The 19,324-nt window shown below is 50.9% G+C and overlaps 1 protein-coding gene across 11 annotated transcripts in view; it reads left to right on the top strand.

Annotated features, from left to right (window-relative positions):
* LOC100119412 (cell surface glycoprotein 1) overlaps positions 1 to 19,324 on the top strand; it is a 59,572-nt gene that overhangs the window by 28,674 nt on the left and 11,574 nt on the right. For 4 of the 11 annotated variants that reach the window (XM_008218038.4, XM_001603145.6, XM_032597517.1 and 1 more), the window contains exons 3-4: positions 1,629 to 1,838; positions 2,116 to 2,232. In XM_008218038.4, coding sequence (XP_008216260.1) covers positions 1,629 to 1,838; positions 2,116 to 2,232 — 327 coding nt within the window. Of the gene's footprint in view, positions 1 to 1,628; positions 1,839 to 2,115; positions 2,233 to 18,554; positions 18,814 to 19,324 lie in introns of those variants that run through there. The other 7 variants (XM_032597519.1, XM_032597523.1, XM_032597524.1 and 4 more) reach the window with 3 other exon arrangements.

Raw genomic sequence — 19,324 nt, 5'->3', positions numbered from 1 at the left:
AAAACAATAAAGTAGTGTAGTCCGCGAGCGACGATAACACTCGGCGGCGGGAGGTTTTATTGGAAAATGTTTTGAAGCCTTCATAAAAGGACGTCGGCGGCGTATGATATATAGAGGAATACCGCTCGAGTAATAACCGGCCGCCGAGGCTGCTGCTGCATCAATGACACGAAATTGCTCTCGCGCGGCCGAAAAATAGACAGAGGTTAATGGCTCTCGCCGTCGCGATCGATTAATCGATCGGGAGGTTATCGCTCCTCCGGCCGATTCGTGTGCGCGTGTGTGTTGTACAATGAAGCCCCTTTTATTTTCGCGTCCGTCCACGGCGGCTCTCTCCTCCTCTTTTTCGGGCCTTTGACCTCTGCGAGTCTCTTTCTTCATTTTTTTCGCCGTGCGTCTTTATGAGGCGCATCTGCTGCCGGATCGCTCGCCCGCACAATTTCCATCTTCGTCCCCATTGTTCTTTGTTGGCGGCCCCTTTTTTTCTGGCCGCGTCTCTCGCCCGCTGACGGGACAAAGCGGGACCGATGTTCTCTTCATGAAAATTCAAGGAAAGTTTATAATGCGCGTGTTTCGTCGCGGCGCCTTTTAAGGATTATTCGCGCTCGAGTATATTCGGTGCATTAAAAAGCATGACGGATAAAGTGTGCGCACGGGAGGATCAAGATTATTTGCCTAGCCGTGCTTTCATCTATTCGCTTCGTATCCCAGCCCGCCCCTCGTATAGCACCATAGAGCCGCGCCCTCGAGGAGATGAGGGTCAATTATCTCGATCTCGCGCGCGGGAAACGAGTTTCCAGGCTTAGGCCGGCGTTCCCGGAAATAAGCTATATTTTACGAGCCCGAGTTTATTTGATTCCATCTTTGAGATATGCGCGAGTAAAGATCTCTCCTCGGGCGTGCTGGCTGTCGGCGTGCGGAAAGTGTCTTTTCGCCCCGACCTAATGGAATCGTCGGCGTTATCGTCAAACTTAATAAAGTCCGCTCGATTTAGCCGGTAGAATCGCCCCGATGATGATAATGTAGCCGCGGGCATAAAGCGATTTTTTTTTCGGCCCGGACTGTTCGCACGCATCGATCCGAGAATAAAAAGAATAAAGTTTTCGCGGATGGGGAGATAGAGGGGGAACTCGGCTGGAAAAACAATATCGTCTGCCTGGCACAATGCCGCTGACGTATCGACAGTTGGGCTTCATTGTCTTTTTTTCTCGCTCGCGAGAACTCGTGCTTTTTCCGTCGAAGCAGTGGTGCTCCTCGCGGAATCGTTTAATTATTTATTCCACACGTCGATAAATACAGCGATCGCTCGCAGTCGATCATGCAAAAATATGAGCTAAGCCAAGCGCTGACCTCTAGACGAAATCCCCGATTCGGCATTAAAAAGCTGCGGGCATGCAAAAAGCAACAGCAGCAGCAGCAGCAGCAGCCGATACACAGTACGCTACTCTCCTTTGTTCCCATTGTGTAGCAGTAAATCTCGCAGCGTCAAAAGTCATGCCCTTCCCAAAGGCACATTGTGTGTCCGCTCTCATGAATAACCCAAAAAGTCTGACTCTCTCCCCCGTGTAAGCAATAAAAAAATCACGGCGATATCATCTGCTAACATGCCCTTTCCCTGTCTCTTGCAGAAGCAGCCAGAGGAGGCAACAGCGGCGGCAGCGGCAACCAAGGAGGAAGAGATGCCCGCAGCTGAGGCAGCAGCCAAGGAGGAAGAGAAGCCCGCGGAGGCAGCGGAGGCTGCGCCCGCGAGCGAGGTCACGACGCCCACCGAGGCCGCCTCTCCTGCCAGCCCCAACGCCACCTCGCCAGACACCAAGGAGGCCAAAAAGAAGGATAAGGTGCGTGTTATATCGAGAGAGAAAGATACGTGCGTTGGCGCTTTATTGCCCCGATGCGGCGTGGGTGCGCGCGCGTGCGACGGAGTCTGCGCCCTCTCGTCGATCGATACGCGCGCGGGCGCTTTATCGGGGCGACGCGATCTTGATGGAAAGTTGTTCTCGCGGCTTTTTCTCCCGCGAGGATAATACGCGAGCGCAATTAGCTGTAAAACTTTATACAAGTATACACACTATATAAGAAAAAGCTAACGTCTCGATTATCGTTGTGCGTTTGCAGAGCAAGAAGAAGTGGTCCTTCAGGTCGATCAGCTTCAGCAGGAAAGATAAGAGCAAACCGGTGCGCGAGGCCACGCCGAAGAATGGAGACGTCGCCAAGGAGGAGCCTTTGACAGAGGTAAGTCACTCAAGTCTCTTCATTATTTCTCGCGTCCCGCCGCCGCCGGACTGTCCGCGCCGGTTCTCCTCCCTTTCACTTCGAGATTATACTCCGATATTCTCTCTCTCTCTCTCTCTCTCTCTCTCTCTCTCTCTCTCTCTCTCGCTCTCTCATACCGCCTGATGAATTACGATAAATTGCAAAACGCCGCCGTCACCCGAATCGATTTCTCGATCGAGCCTCGCGTGTCTGTCTCTGTGTGTATGTGTGTGTGTGTACTTATGCCGAGGGGCTGATTCACGCGCCAATCGATCAGAGATTTCAAATTCGAGCGGCCAGATCCGTTTACCGCTTGTTCGGGACCGTGTTAATCCGATATAAGCCTGGCGATAAATCACTAGATATGCCGTGTGCGCGTGTTCTTCTTTTCGGCTCGGGCTTCATTGAAAAATTAAAACATTTGTGTACTCTGCGCGAGCGCGTTACGTTCTTTGTACGAGCTTTTTTTTCATCGGCGAACAATGAAAAATTCGACGCTTCGACTGTAAAGTAACGACGAAAAAATACGATCGTTTTTTCGCGCGCGGTGCAACGTTCGATGTGTATCCCCTGCAATAAATCCGCTGTGGCGATGGATATATCATCGCGTATAGGCGCGGCAGCTAATCGTTGCTGTTTCGCGCGCTCGTAAAGCCGTTTTTCGGCTCGCTCGTTTTTTTTTTACCGCGCTTCTTACGCGCGACGGTTGTTTTTGCGAGGTTCGCGTTCATTATTCTCTATTGAAACTCGTCGGCGGAGCAATTATCGAAACAAATTGTGTTATGCTCAATTCTTGTGTTGTTCAACAAAACGTATTTTTCCAATTCTTCCGTCCAGTGGAATAACAAATAGCGCCCGAAAAAGCGAAGAATAACAAACTCCGCGAGTGCTTGCATTCATCGAAAAATTCACCGACGAAATTATAAAACGAACCTCAATAAAAACGTCGTAATCGAGCGGCAAAAAACTCGCGGCAGCTCGAAGAAAGCTGAGGCGGAGAAAGAAGATAAAAAGAAGCGAAAATGACTCAGCCCCGTCGTATTTTTGCGTCGTTGGACGTTGATGTGCACGTGCGGCGATACTCCTCCTCCTCCTGCCGCTCGTAGCTGAAAAAGTTTCGCGCCTCGAATTATCTCAGGCCGGGCATCGAGACCCGTTTATGTTTATTACTCGGCATCGAGCACGATATTATTCGCATCACTTATCGCTCGGCCAGATAATGCCTATCTTCCTTTTTTTTCTCTCTCACGACTTCGTTTTTGCCGAAAGCTACTCGCCCTTCCGACGGCTGTTACTGACGATACGCGTCTCTTTGTGCTCGTTCTCTTTCTTCTTTCTCTTTCTCCAGAGAGGCTTATCCTCTCAAGGAAATTCAATCCCGATCGACGATACACATCCTTCAGAACATTCGCTCGCATCCACGATCGGTTACTTAAAATTACGCGCATAATTGCCTCTCTCGGCTCCCGGGAAAAAAGAATTAAATTTCCCGCTGAAATTTTCCAGCAGCGGCAGCGGCTCGATTTACGTAACGAATCGCTCCTCGGCGAACTTTCAGCGGGTCCTTTGTTCCCGGCGAAAGAGCCTTGCGGTAAATCGCGCGCTAGCTCGCGGCGACGTAATTAATTTCATTGCTGACGCGCGGGAAAGCCAGTTCTCTCATCGCGCGCACAAAAGAAAATCGAATGCCGTAATTGACTGCTGCTGCTTTTTTCTCGCATCTAGAGTCGATGAAGAAATTCGTCCTAGCCAATGCATCGTGTATAACTTGATAAAAATTCAAACAGAAGAGAATACAAGGGCGCGGAATTAAGCGAAACCGCAGAAGAAAAGCCAAAGCGCCGGACATCGAGGCGCCTCGAAATTGCGGAGAATGCCGCGCTAATTCCTGCGGTGGTCCGGCCGCGCTAATTGGAAATTCCCCTTAGGCGCCACCGTAGCTTCTTTTTCTCTCTCTTTCTCCTGCGCGTCCACAGCTCCTCCTCAGGATTTGCGTGAGCGCACAGCTCTCGGGGTTCCTGCCTCTTCTTTCTTTTTCGCCTCAGAGGGAGCGGCGCTGAATTATGCGACCGTCGCGTCATCGCTACGTAGGTATACTTTCACACGAGGCAGCTCTTGATATATTATATGAGCAGGACTGTCGGGCTTTCTTTTTCTGCCGCTAGACAGAGAGAGAGAGAGAGAGAGAGAGAGAGAGAGAGAGAGAGAGAGAGAGAGAGAGAGAGAGAGAGAACTCGATTTGCTTATTAAGTGTCTCGTCTCGAGGAAAAACGCGCACATACGTTTCCACAACGCAGTTCGATTAAAGCGGCGAATGAATAACTCGCATTGTCATCGGTAAACGAAAGAATCGAGTGTAAAAGCAATCGAGCAAATTAAATGGCAGACACGGGCGTACTAATTTGCCGCATACACGCATAAAGGAAGTTGGGGGTCACACAACAACAACAACAGCAGTAACTGCGAAGCGATCGGCGCATCGGCGAGTCTGGCGGTGGCATTGTCGTGCGGCGTTTATTTCCACGGTTCAACGGCCCAAACTTCCCGGATATCGCGCGTGCTCTGCCCGTTAAATTTCGCGCCCTTGGTCTCTCTCTCTCTCTCTCTCTCTCTCTCTCTCTCTCTCTCTCTCTCGCGCGCGAGTCACGCACTTATCGCGCGTAATTATCGGCTTTTCACGCCACGCGGCCCGAACTGCCTGCCTCTCGTCTAGCTTCCGGGCTTCTGTCTCTGTGAGACTGTCACAGCCGACGCGTCGGCGCGTAATTACATTTTTAATACGAAAGTCCGCTTATTGCCTAAAAATAGAGAGCAGACGTGCGTGCGTGTATTCGTACACGGCGATCATCGAAAGCGATAAGCAGTCTCGGCGAGCATAAACGCTGCTAATTTATTAACCGGTCGACGCATATATAATTCGAGGTCGCGCACATAAATCTGGCCAATCGCGCGTTATCATCCCTCCTCGCGCCGCCACCCTCGACACTGTCGTCGTCGGCGGTGCCGCTCAAAAGCCTCCGTCTCTCTTGGTTTTACGAGATCGTAAATAAGTTTGGGCGTAACGACATGCACGCGCGCGCGGGGCTTTTAAAAACCGGGCTGACGGCCCTTGAATTTGTGGCGGTGTGATTGTGATTCACGTGGCCCTTTTTTTCTTTCCCTCTCGTGCGCGAATACACGAATAACACGAGTAATCTGCCCGGAACTATCGCGGGTAAGCTTATACTTGGGCAGAAGTTTAGCCAGCAGGAAGTACAGAGAGCCGAAGAGCATCGCGCAAGACGGCCGCGAGGGGCGCGGCGCCGGCGCGCCTAATCGATAAGATCTCGAGTCGGCGTGCTCTGTTGCAGCAGCTCCGGGTCTCTGGATTTTAATGCTCCGGTCAAGTTCGACAATGAGCCCGACGATTCGAAGGTGGTTGCATTCGTTCCCTTATCGTTCATCTGCTGCTGGGCATCGCCGGCTCGTAAAGAAGAGAAGCCTCCTGAAATTTATACGCTCGTGACGATTTAATATCGAGTACACAAGCGCGTTAAACGCGAGCAACGAGCCGAGGCTCGTTATCTCCAGACGAATGCGCTGACGCTTAATAAAACGCGGACATGTTTAATGCTTCGCGCTTGAGAAAGGAACAGCTCTCTTTAATCTTCTTTTTTCGTCGATCTCATTAGGACGCGTCCCCGGAGGAGATTAGGTAAATTGTCTTATATGTCGCGCATAGGGTGTATGTACGCGGGAGCAGCAGCAGCTGACGAAAACAAAAGCTCGCGGAAGCCGGTTAAGCTCGCGCTTTGTGGTCGGAGGTGCACGACACATGCGCGCGGTTTAGGATAAAAGGTGCTGGCGTTTTAATTAGTCTTTGGACGGCTGTCGCCTGTTGGTCGGAATTCGCGCGAAAAGCTTCTTTTTACGAGTTTTTCGGCTGATGGCTAATTGAGGCGTCGAGTGATTGATTCCGGTGCGATTTAATTGCCAGTAGTAGTAGCATCGAACGAATATAATTACTCGCGGCTGCAAAAAAAGAGGAAAATGAAATTCGCGCGGATCATAGAGCTTCTCTCCGGCTTGCGTCTACGGCGGAAACTCGATTTCCCCATGGCGTTGCAGCGGCGCCGGCTAAGGTGTCAAAGCAATTTGCAGCGTCAAAAGCAGATTACCAGAGCCGCTGCGACATCGCGTAACTACGTGACAAAGGACGCCGGCTTCTTGTCAGAGACGCGTCATTTTTTTTTTAACAAAGTTGCTACCCTTAAATTTCCTGCGTCCCGAAAGCAAAATCCAATTTACTCCTTCGCCGCAAAAATCGCCACTACGCTGCCTTAATTACGCGCACGAAGAGCAGCGACCCGCAATTGTCATGCAAAGCATCTCCGCCGAAGAAGGCGTACCTCTACCTACTACCTTATACCGCATTTTTCTGGCCGAGGCGAATAGCTCGAAAAATTTGCATTGCTCCGCATAAATTGAGAGAATCGAAAGCCCAGGGATATTTCTCGGCCGCTTGACGGACATGGGAAAACGTCGGAAGATAGAGCCACACGCTTTTTTTTTGACGTCTTTTTTCCCTCTCTCAAAGAGAAGGTCCCGAGCGCGGGTATATTGTTTACTCTCGAGGAGGACGTCGCGGGGCTTGATTTATAGGGTACTTTTCGGCATAACAGGAAATGAGGGAGGAGAGCGCGGTCGGTTCGTGTTTGGAAAGTGGAAATTGCGGTGCGTGCGCTGAATGGAGCCTCGATCGAATATTTATAATCTCGACGCTGAATTCCAATAGGCTAATTTCTATTTCTCTTTCTGTTACAGGTAAGTCGAGATCGATTCACTGCCCACGCAGCGTACCCCGAAAATATCGATGCCGCGAGAGGTTTGATTTTTCCGATACTCGAAGCTGCGGAGAATACGTCCGAGGCGGCCGGCGGCTATTCCCGGGTAGCAGCGAAAATAAACCGGCGATATATGCATAGCCGTAGGTGCGAGATCGCACGCGTGATCGAGCGCCGCTGAGCGTGGAGAAACGGGTTGGTTGACTTTGCGCGCGCGCGAACGCTGCGCAGACACGGCTACACGCACCGCTTGCCGTACTTGGACATGCTCGCTGGTTAACGGCCGATTAGAGCCGCAAGGCGTTTTGCGTATTGTATGTCAAAATTCCCGTGGGTGAGACGCAGCTTGTAACGCAATTATTCAATTCAGGCAATGATCTATAATGGCCGTTGAAATTCACGCTTCACGACTGCACCACTGCGGATAATGGGCTCAACGAGCCATCTTAACACGCTTTCGTTGCGCTGTGCGCGTATATACGGGCTCTCGGTTGTACTGCTAAAATAATTCACCGCAGCTGTGTCCGTTGTGTGCGGAAAGCAAGTCTCCGTGAAAAGCTCCGCAGGAAATCTTAATGTACCTGTGCACACACTGGATGTGTGTTTCCGAGAGCTGTGCAGCGGCTGCTGCAAATAAAATCAGGCACTTTAGCCTTTTTCCTTTCCCTCGACAAATCCGAGAGGCTCACTTGGCAGTGTTGGTAGCAGGTGTTGCCGAAGTAGACGAAATACGTAACATAAAAAGCTCGACGAGTCTCTACCCTCTTTTGGAGCGGCGCCGCCGAGAAAGTTTTGCCCGCTCGAATGGGAAAAGCTCTCTTGGCACTCGCACACACGGCTTTTCTGGGGAGTTGCCGTTTGAATTTCTCGCGCTCCTTCGCTCCGCCGAGTCCCGGCAAATAATAGGCTTATGTCAATTCTCGTCGTGCGCTGCTATATCGCGTTTTTCCCGCCGAGCAAAGTTCGTCAAAAGTCGCGAACCGAAAAGTTTGCCGCTAATTGGAGGTGTAGAGGCTTTTATACCCCTCTCAATTAGGATCCATATTGTAGGCACACACGCGGTGACAGCATCCGAACCGCCAATTACACGGCTTATCTACGTAAACGTCTTAATTAAGAAAGAAAGTTCCGTTGAACCCGAGCTAGCGAGCGCGTGCGGCGGTTCGATGACTCAGGTCAGGCGGAAGGGCGGGGGCTCAGGTGTGGCTCGACGCGCCGGCGTCACGGTCACGGTCGCGGCGTTACATTATGCACTTCTCTGTTTTACCCGTTGCTGCTGTCGCTGCTGCTGCTGCTGCTGATGACACGTTAAGACTTCATTCTCCGACGGTTGGTTACGGAGCGCGTTGTTCCTCAGAGAGATGGGTCGGACGTGGGATGACAGGTTGTAATGGGGATACATGCGGGGGTTTCGGCTTTTTTTCTCTTTCGAGGTAAGACGAATCGTCCTGCAATTCTATTGTGACTTTTCGAGACTATCCAATATTAAACGAAGAGCGAATGCACAGGGGGAGCAAATAGAATAGTCGGGCTAAAGACTGGCGCGCGATAACTTTGCCGCGAGCAGCGGAACGTGACGACGTCGATTCGGATTTACTTCAAGCCGCTGACTGCAAGGAAGCAGGAGGAGGAGGACTCGTCTCCGCAGTGAGAGAGAGAGAGAGAGAGAATATCAGGTTTCGAGTGGGCGCGTCCCTGTTATTCCTCTCCGGCGCGCGCGAGATGTAGTACATTTTCCGGTAAGCCGAGATTGCGCAGCGGCGGCGGCAGTTGAGATGGTTTTACCTCGTTAATTTGCATCGGAGTCGTCGTTGTTTTGACGGGCTCGTGCATGGCAATTTTTTCCAAGTTACGCTTAATTGAAGCCGGTGAAGGGCGACTCCTTGCAAGCGTCTACGGGACTCCGCGCGGAGGAAGAGGGGAACAATACGCAATTACAAACTAATCAGACTCTTGGCGCGGAGCCAAAGCTGTTGAACCTGCCGGTGTCTGGAAGCTTTTCGGTCGTTAGAACGCGCCGATATCGACTCGCTTGAAAGTCATCGAGATTATCGGCGGCAGATCGAGTGAATTGGCCGCGAAACTTTGCGATGATTAATTTCGCGGAAGAAGCGACTGTCGTGAATTAATCGAGCGACTTTGCGGCGGAAATTGAGATGCGGTGTTATGAATTTCGAATCGGGCCCGCGTAATTGGCGCAGTTCGAAAGAATCTGCTTGTTTGCGTGCAGACTCAGGCTCGAACGCACAATGCAAGCACTGGTCAAATTAGCCTCAATTAGTTGGCGCGCTTTACCGCCGCGTGTACTCTGCAATTAATAACGGGGCAAGCTGCGGGCTCGCCATTAATCAGCTTTGTCGTTCGCGTGGGTTGACGCGTTGTAATTAGAATGGCTTTTAAATTTTCTGAAGGAAAAATCGAGCGTTATCATGAGAAAACAGCGGAGAGAAATTCAGCAAATTCGCCGCCTCCCGTCATTTGGCAAATAATTAGCTCACTCGAACTTTCCACTTAGTCACGTATAGGTGCGCCATACGGGTGCTAGCGTCTCGGATTCCTCGCAGTCTCGAGTTTCGCGGCTCGATTAAGTCGAGGAGCTGCAGCTTCCATGCCACATTGGAAGGAGAGCTGTAGTCGAAATCAAAGGGACGTCTCTCTTATTTTCCCTACGCTTTTCAATTGTTTAAGAGATTTTTATTCCAAAATGGATATTGCATTCATCGCAAAATTCTATGGACGAGCGGAAGAAGGAAGCGAGCGACGTCGAAACAGAGAACGAGTCGTGTTCGACGTTTTCCATCGCCGATCTGTCCAAAGTTGCCGAGCGACTATTGGCTCCGTCGACGCTTTCCGCGTTCATTTAAAATGCCCAGCGCGAGTTCTTCTTTACCTTAAAGCACTGCGCTGCTTTTGTTGCGTTGCGGCTGTGTAAAAGCTTTTTCAGGTCGTCGCCTGATCAATTTAAAAGAGTATCACGTTCGTTCGTCGAGTATTCCGCGAGAGGTATCGCGCGCTAACCCCTTGCGAGTCACTTCCCGAAATAAAAGGTCAGGCCGCTGTCAAAGGCTTAATCTCGTTTGAGGCAGGCCAGTCAATCACACTTAAGAAACCGGCATTGGATTAAACGGGCGTGCCGAGGCAGAGGAATCTCATATCCCTACGAGTGCTGTGCTTCTGTTGCTGCTGCTGCTGCTGCTGCCTCCCCGTCGTCGCAGTCGTCGTTTTCTCGGTACAGCCCAAAGGGACACGACCACCCACCGGGGGAAAAACAATTTTCTTGATGCAACAAAGCCAGCACCGCCGCCTCTGTGTGACTCCGGCGACCGTAGCGAGCTTTTCGTGGATAAAGGAGAGAGAGAGGGCATAAAGAGAAATCGCTTTTATTGATTAGGACTGCGATTGGATTTTCTGTTTGGTCACGGGCTTATAGAGCTGATTGACGGATGATGAGATATTGATCGCTGGCATCATCCTCTCCGTGCAAGGGAGATTTTATTTTTTTCCCCCGTCGTTCTCGGTAAAAGTTACCTTCGTTCAGGGAGACAAAGGGGTACACAGCACGAGTCGGAGGAGAGAACGTCGACCGCGTCGATTCCGCGCAATTCCGCCGATTACTCTTCCTCTCGTCGCCGCGGCGCTGCAGTCCCTTACAAATGTAAAAAAGAAAGGGCGCGAAGAGATAAAGACTCTCGAGCGATAATTTCACGCGGAGCTGCAGCCTCGAGACAATCGCGAGTCGTTACACGCGGAGGGTTGACTCCCTTTCTCTCGAGAGTTGAAAAAGTGCGCGAGAAATTATTCGCGTTTTATCACGGCGGCTTTTCCTGATGAATTTTTCGCGGGCAAACTCGAGTGAAAATTATCAAGTAGAGTGTGTGTGCGAAATTTAATAACACTCCTGTACCTCGAAAGTTCTCCTTCAAGGCAATTCCGTCGCGAGGCAACTAAAAATCCAACTTTAAATAGCCAAGCCCCGCGAGCTACGTCTCCGTAATCGAGTACTTAAAGCTCGGCAATCTCTCTTCCTTCGACATCCATTTTCTCGATCGCAGGGCGTGCGACCAACTCTTAAATTCGTGTGCGCTACTCACTTTTTTGCTCCCAGTCGAGTCGGGTGTGTGTGTGTGTGTATCGCGGCTGCAGTCGGCCGGTCGATACCATCTCGCAGCGGCAGCGAGCCCGAGAAACGTCCTTTTCCCGGTATCTCCAGGCTCTGTCGTTTATACATACAGCTATACTCCGGCGAAAATTCCAATTTAACTCGGCAGCTATTTTACGCGTCGTGCAATAATTAGTATTTCTATATAACGCTTCCGTTTGCATTTTCTAATTTAACATGCTTCGCACACAGGTTATTTTCCACGCCGCCGCGGGGCTCGTCGCATAATTAGGCCCATCAATAGTAACGAGCTTTGCCGTTTTAACGCGCTACTCAAAGCGGAGCCGGCGCGTTGACAAAAATAAAAGGAGCCCAACAAAGCCCGGTGAATTTTACATTTTTCGAATAATTACCTCGGCCGCGGGGCGCTTGAAACACAAAACAAAATTCACTCGGCTGCTGCTGCTGCTGCTGTATGGGGAGAAAGAAAACAGCATCCCGGCACTTGGTTCAAAGCGGCCCTCGCGACCATTAAAAACGCATAAAACGCAGCGCGCGCGAAAAGGCCAGTGGGGGAAATTAAAAATTTCGCCGCTGCAGTTCCTCGTGAAAAGGGAGAGAGTGAGAGAGAGCTAAAAGGATATATCCTCTCTCGCGGCGGTGTGCACAGCCCTGGCGGATTTGGGCGGCGTCTAGTATCGAGCGCAGCGCGACGCCGGGACGCGCCGGAGCTGTTGCCATAGCAACCGACGGACTCGCGTTCACTCTCCCGGCTCTCTCTCTCTCTCTCTCTCTCTCTCTCTCTCTCTGCTATATAACGCGTTTCTCCGATGGCCTGCGCTCGCTCGGGAAAAGCGGCTGCTGCTGCAGGCATGCCGAAATTAAGGAGAGCTGCTGCTCCTGCGATTTGCACCGTGTATGGCTGAGCTTGCGCGCGGAGCGCCGATGAGGGCGTAATCTTCTTACTCCGTGGGATTACGTGTTTCGGAAAATTTCTGGCATCCGGAGGAATTTCTTTTCTCATTCCGTTGGAATCCGGGTTCTTTAATCAGAGCGACAGCATCGGTGACGGGGATACGCTGTAATTGAACGTTGCATTATTGAACGCCGGACGGAGCTTCCGGCGTGTTTGTTGTACAGTTTAGCTTTAATTTGCATGCATTGAAGTCCGTTTGGTCAGCAGACGCGGCGTGGACACACAAAACCTCGCGCTAATTGCCGGGACAATCAAGGCGCTTTTGCGATTCAAATGCGCCGATCTTGAGAAAGCTCTCTCGCCGAGCAAACAATATCCGAAAAGAAAACGGGACACAGCAGGAAACTTCCGCGGTCCGTTCGGCTTTCATTAAAAGTTCGCAGGCCTTAATTACGATCAGAAGAGCTGTGCAGAGCAGTGTCGTCGAGCGATTTTCCCCGAGTGCGCTTATCGGCCCCGACGCGAACGAAAGCACAATCTATCCGCGCGCGCGAGAAAGAGGGTCTCGATGTTCTCTCGCTGATGCTTCTTTTTTCCTCTTTTTTCGAAGAGAGAGAGAGAGAGAGAGAGAGAGAGAGAGAGAGAGAGAGAGAGAGCTGCTGCTGCTGCTGCTGCTTGAAAGGGTGCGAAAGGAGGAAAAAGTTGGCCACTCGAGCGGAAAGTATCCGCGAGGAGACGCTCGAGATATTTTCGGCCGAAGTTCTGATGGGAAGAGAAGGTTCTACGTGCTTTAAATTTTTTCGACTTTTATCAGGCGGAAAGGTTCGGAGATTTCTCCGATTGGATGTGTACGCAGTTTCCTTATTTCTTCTTTCATCCAGGGGTAGATTGTTTTTTCGCGAGAAAGATCGATATTTCGCCCTCTTAATTTTTCTCTCCACGTCCTCTCTGAAAGATGCAGCGAGCAAAAGTTTTCCCCCTTCAAAGGGGGAGTGTCTGCGTCCGTTCATTAGTATGTAAGCGTTCGCGGTTGTAATTTTCCCCAGCCTGTTTAGTTTCCTATGAGGACGAGGGCTGCAAAGTTTTGTTAAAGCAGAAGATTACGCGTCGAGTGGTTTTTTTGCTCTTCCGCTATAAAGTTTTTGCGCCCGTAACGACGTGCCGGATTAACGCTAACTCCGCGAGTCGCTGCATAAAAAGCTGATAAAATCCATCCACGCGATTTTTCCTTTATCAGCAACGGAGCTTTCGTCTCCGAGACGAATCACCGAAAGCTCTCTCTCAAAAAGCCGACTTCCTCTACGTGAAAAATCTACAAAACTCCCCCTCTTCTGTGAGTCACGTGCGCAAATACGCGTCGACCTAAAAACTTCTCCCCCTCCGATATATTACACTATAGCAGCGCTGCCTCAGACAAAGTGTGTAATTTTTCGTGGGAGTCGCACACATCTCGCGGCGGAAAAGCAACGATAAAAACTCGCGTCGTGTATATAAGGGTGATGCAACACGGCGCAATATACAGGACGAGACTTTCCGGCGAGTCCCATTACCGGCTTATACGTGTACACGAGAAAGACGCGTATTTCACCTCAGCCAGCGTTCTCCCCCTGGCAATCCGGTATTGGGTCAAGAGGATCAGCAGCTCCTCGATCGGGGTCATGGAGAAGAGAGAGCCTCACGCCCCCTTTTCCGGACTCGCCAATATTTATCCGCTGCTCGAGAGAACGAGTGCTGTGCACTGCATCGAGTATCCGCTCGGAGAGTGAGTGCCTGCGATCAGCATAGATCCGGGGCTTCGCGGTGCCACTCACGGAATATCTTTATCGAGAGGCTTGTGGACGTCGAAGCCGGCGATTTTAGAAGCCGAAAGATTTTTCGAATAAACAAATCGGCGTTTCTCGATTTCATTCACGCCGGAATAGAGATTAACGGCGCTGTTAACGAGGATAAATCGTAGCCGGCCGTCGATGTTATTTTTACCCGGCTGATGGCCACTCGGTCCGTCGCAGCGGGATCTTCTTCGTTTCATTGAATCGTTGCTAGATCTATACCGAGAAAATAAAAGCGACTTCGGTAGCTCCGAATCAAAGCTCCGAACTGTCGTACAACACTTGAAAAGTCCAACGATAAATCAAAATCAAATCAGAGACGAGAGACTCCTCGCTCGCGTCCCTCAATTTTTCTCCCTCAGCGGGACGCCTCCCGATTTTCATCTCCTCCTATACGTACGTGAGCCACTCGCTCGGGGTGTAATCAGATGGCCCGGTCGAATATATCGTGGGAGTCTCTCTCTCTCGCGGAGTCTTCTTCCGTGTGCCGGCTGTCGAGGCCCTTATTAAATAAAGATACATGGGTGTGGCGCGCGATTAATTCGATTATTTTCCCGGATTGCTCTCTCTCTCTCTCTCTCTCTCTCTCTCTCGGCTTTGTTTGTTGCGCTGCGAGACTGTAACTACGGCTGAGTTTGCCCGCCGGAATTATCGACGCCGGGCTATGTTATTCTTCCATTAGCGTAATTGTCGACACTTGTGCTAATATTGTGAATATTTTCACTGATTGCTGTTTGTTTTTTCTGTTCTAGGTGAGTCGATGTCGGAACGGAGGATCTTTTCGCATAGTCAGGCGAAACGAGGTTTGATCTTGCCGTAATAACACGAGCCGCGCAGGAACGGAATAAACAGGCGACGCGCGTAAAATTCAAATTGAAGCGGCACGTTAGGCATTCAGCAGCGACTGAAAATAATTTGTCCCTCTCGTAAATAGTAATAATAAAAAGGTTTTCTCTCCTCTTCTTGTCGTCTTCGGAGTGGCACAAAATTTCAATCTCCATGCGAAGCCGCGTAGATAGCGCGAGGGAGACGCGGTGCATTTTACGCGCGACTCGTGAAATTTCTTATTTTCCTCACGCCGACGAAGAGTGAAAGATAAGGGAAAACACAATCACACTCGACGAGCCGCGAGCTGGGCATGAAAAATTCAGCGAGTCTGTCTGGCCGCTGATAAAATCGATATTTCCCGTCGCTCCGTCGTCCCTCTTCTTCTTCTTCTTCTTCTTCTTCTTCTTCTTCCTCTTCGCCCGTACACACACACGCGCACACAAGGTGCGATGTAAATGCGCCCGTGAAAAGGATTACGACGGCTCTCGAGACAAGGAATCGATTACGATTTTCTCCTCTCTTATCGGGGCCGTCTCGTACACGGCCGGGCGGCTCTTTTAAATTCCACGTTACGAGCTGCCTGAAATATTTAATAGCGGCGCGGCGGAGGCTGCATTATTAACGAAACTCTCATGCAGCGGCATTCCGATCTCTCGTGCTCTCTCGCGCGCATATATATTCATACGCGTATGGAGTCTCCCTTCCTGTTGCGCTTCTCGAGCTGAGAGGAGAGTCATCCTCCCCTTTGACGGCGGAGTCTCTCCCTCGAGGCCTTCCCTCATTCGATTGCGTCAGCGCGCATAAGTAGGGTAGGACTCTTTTTTATTCATACACGCGCGCCGCTCGCTTTTTTTCCTCGCGGGGACGGATTTCGACACGCCAGGTGTCGTGAACTTTTATGGCGGTTGTTCTTTCTCCGTTTTTTATTGCTTCGGCCGCCACGTGCTGCGGTAGTTTTTGGGTCAATTTGTTGTGGGTGCGGTACTTGCCTTTTTTACGGCGCCGAGTTTAGTGCTCTCGTTTTGCTGATTTTTTTATGCGATGTTCGAAAATTCCACTCCCATATACTTGAAGTCACCGCAGCGAAAAATCATCTCCGTAACTAACTGCGACGACGATTATCAATCATTCATATACGCGGCGATCGATTCAAATGTCCCCTCGAATTCATCTCCACCCCCGCCCGCGCGAAAAACAGGTCAATCGATCGCTCTCCCCAAAAGTCTCAAGTGGATAAAAAGCCGCTCTCGCATTCCCATAAATAACGGCCGCAGTGGTCGGTCCTTCTCTCTCTCTCTCTCCCCCCCTGTACACATGCACTCGCGCGCGCGCGCACACACACGCCTACATGATTTACGAACTGATAACGAACGCCGCCGGCCCATATTTGTCGTCGTCGCGCCCTGAATTTCGACCTCCCCCACCCCGCCGCGAGATTTATGGCGACAGCGGCTCCCTTCGATCGGCCCTATAAACTGGCATTGCCCTTTTTGCGTGTAAGCACGACTGAGACAAATATTTGTCCGTGATCGTTGCCGATTTCCCGTTAATTCGGCTGATTCGAAAATTGACATCGGGCGATTGATTGATTATTTGTTCCATAGACACGTGCAATTTTATTAATTGTGTACCACGATGAAGCATCGAAAAGCTCCTTCTTCCGGAAAGTTCTCGGCTTCGTTAGAACACAGCGCAACGATCGGAACGACGCTCATCCATACGCGAGCTCCTCCTCTCGATGAATGTGTCAATTAGAAGAAGAATATCGCGAAGAAGAGCGAACTTGAGACTGGCCGTTAATGAGCATGAATCCTGCGTGCACGCCACGATAATCAAAGCTAACGAACTGTCTCTTCGTCTTTCTGCTCCCGTGGGTGGAAGATTTCTCAACGCCCACGCGATAATCCATCAATTTTCCGTCTAATTATCGCCGAGCCATCCGACTTCGCTCCCAAATAATGTAGCGAAACGCACAGCAATTTGCCAGCGAGAGAGCGAGACAGTGCATTCTTCCAGACCGCGTGTGTATATTCCGTACCGTGCTGCACACACGCGCGCAAGAGCTCGTTAGTTTCCGCGCGCGGAGAGGGCGCGACAAATGAAACGTTTTAATTGTACGAGCGAGGCGTGAAGTGCACACAGGCTGTTCCTGTTAGTGTTTCGTTTTAATGGAGTTAAGTGCATTCCTAGCATTTCGCCAAGTGTAGTTATCGCCGCTTCGCGTAATTCCCTTCCATTGTATAGCGTTATTTTTTCTCCGAACGATGGAAGTGCGTTGTTTATTCGGAAATGTCTTGCTGCGGCTGCTGCTGCTGCTGCTGCGTTGGTAACGCGACGAGCTCAGTTGCCGGTCTCGGCTATAAATAAATCGGCGGGCGCCTCTCGTTCGCTGCTGCCCCCGCCGGAAGCTCGGCGAAACTCCTTCTCGCTCGAGGGTCGCTCGCGGCGCGCGGGACAATTCAATTACGAATGCTTTGATCTGCCGCGACATCGGTTATATCACGAGCAATTTTTCTTCGGACATGGCCGGAGACACCTCTGCGGATTGGCCGTCGCGAAAGCTGAAATTTACTTTCTCTCCCGTATCAATTGACTGATTAGCCGGATGACTCGGAGGCTAATGGCCGTTCCGAGAAAGTAATTACGGGCCTCATCCCTAATAAAAATTAACAACCGTGCACGGCTGCTCCCCTTTGCCGATTGCAAAAACGTACAAAAAGGCGCACGTGCGCGATCCTCGCGAGAGGTCGTGCGAGGGAGAGAGAGAGAGAGAGAGAGACTCTGTACGCACGCCGACTCGGTGTATTATATCACTGACTACTATATAGCCCTCGTCGCCATCGTCTGTCAATTCCAAAGGCGCAGTAGTGTCGTGTTCTCTCGCGAACTCCGTCTCGCTTGCGCTCCATCTCTCTCGCTCTGTGTTGCTTCTCGATAGACGAGAATAGAAACGCAGCCGCGTGGTTTGCGGTTGCACGGATTTTTCGCGCCGTAAAACCGATGAGACGCCTCTCTCGCTGTCGGCTCGACTCTTCCGCGCTCCCTCTCTCTCTCTCTCTCTCTCTCTCTCTCTCTCACCGTGTTTTTGTTGCCCGCGCGGGCGCGCCGCGGTCAAGTCGAGCTTTCTTCTCGTCGATTTAATAAGCCGTTGTTGGCCGCCGTTTTTTGCTGTATCGAACCGTATTTGCGCGACACTTAAGTGCTCTTACGAGGAAACGTTATCGTTCGCGCGGTGTCCCTTTACAGGAAAAATTCGCGAGCCGATACGACACACATCCCCGAGGTGGCCTTGGCAGGCGGCTTGTGTCTCTTCTCGAGAGCCGATCGTTGGAAATAGAAAGCGCTAATGCTGATCTCCAGGAAGCATATAACTCCGAGCGGCCGGTGACGCGAACTTCCTGAAATAGCTGGCGCGCAAAAAATTCACCCCTTTCGTCATTGACTCGCGCGCGACCGGCGTCGGCAAAAAATCCCGATCGCTGCCCACCACCCCTCATGACGATGTATTATGCGCGCGCGTAATAACACGGCTCGAAATTCCCGAGCCATCAATAACAAAACCCGAGCCATAATTCCATGGCTTCCTACTTTACTCTCCCTTCAACCAGCTCACCTACTCGCGCGCATTCCCGATACGCTGCTCCACGCCTATGTCGCGTCTTATTTTTCTCTACGCCTTCCTTCCTCTCTCTCTCTCTCGCTCGCTTGCTCTGTCCGAGCCACCGCCGCCGCCTTTTTCCATCGCTGCACACGACGACGTGTGGGCCGCAGCCGAGCCGGGGACGGGAGACTCTATATAAAGACGCCGGCAGCGACGCCCGGCTCCGAGTTGTTCGCGAAACGCGCGCCGAGACCGAAAAGCTCAAGCGTGACTCGATTCTTCTCTCGTTCTCGCGCGCATCTCTAACCGCACCCTGTGTACAAGTCCATCGCGCAGGCAGTTTGTGAGGAGACGCATAAGGCTAGAGGTTTGTTGGCTGCAGCGGCGCTGGTAATTGCTGGACCGATAAGGGCTCCAATCGAGCCGGACGATCGAGGTGTAGCTTTTGTGTGCCGAGACTTTGGGTATTTATGGATAATTTTTTTTTGTTTCAATAATTGCCGCGTGGTTATTTTTAGCGCAAAGATTGATACAGGCTTTCGGTAAACATTCCACTTCGCGTTCTTAAATATACCTCGAGTTGGATTCTCGTTGCGCGAATTATTGTATTTCGTCGGCAACGAAACATAATAGTGATTCAACAATGGAAATTCTGAGTTCATTGTAGTACGGTTAAGTCGAGGCAGCGCCTCTCGCTATAAAATTAGACTACCAAGATAGATTTCTAAATCTAATGCTTTTCTCTGCGCGCTTGCAACCGAAATAGATCCTCGTGACTCCTGAAATTTCTCTCGAAAACGAGGATCGCAGTTACGCGTAGTAGGCGCTGCAAACGAGCCGGAGAAATTTCTTTCGCGTTGTTTTGCGTTTCTCACTGCCTTCGCACCTTTCCAAGGCTGATATCGATTTTTCTTAGGCTCAGGTTATGTTCTTGAAACAGAGTATCGGCAGAACCGTCCGCGTGGTTTCGTACCT

The sequence above is a fragment of the Nasonia vitripennis genome, chromosome 2 (genome assembly GCF_009193385.2).
Source record: "Nasonia vitripennis strain AsymCx chromosome 2, Nvit_psr_1.1, whole genome shotgun sequence".
Lineage (NCBI taxonomy): Eukaryota > Metazoa > Arthropoda > Insecta > Hymenoptera > Pteromalidae > Nasonia > Nasonia vitripennis.
Note: the sequence above shows the minus strand (reverse complement) of the source record. Positions and strands in the feature narration are given on the sequence as shown.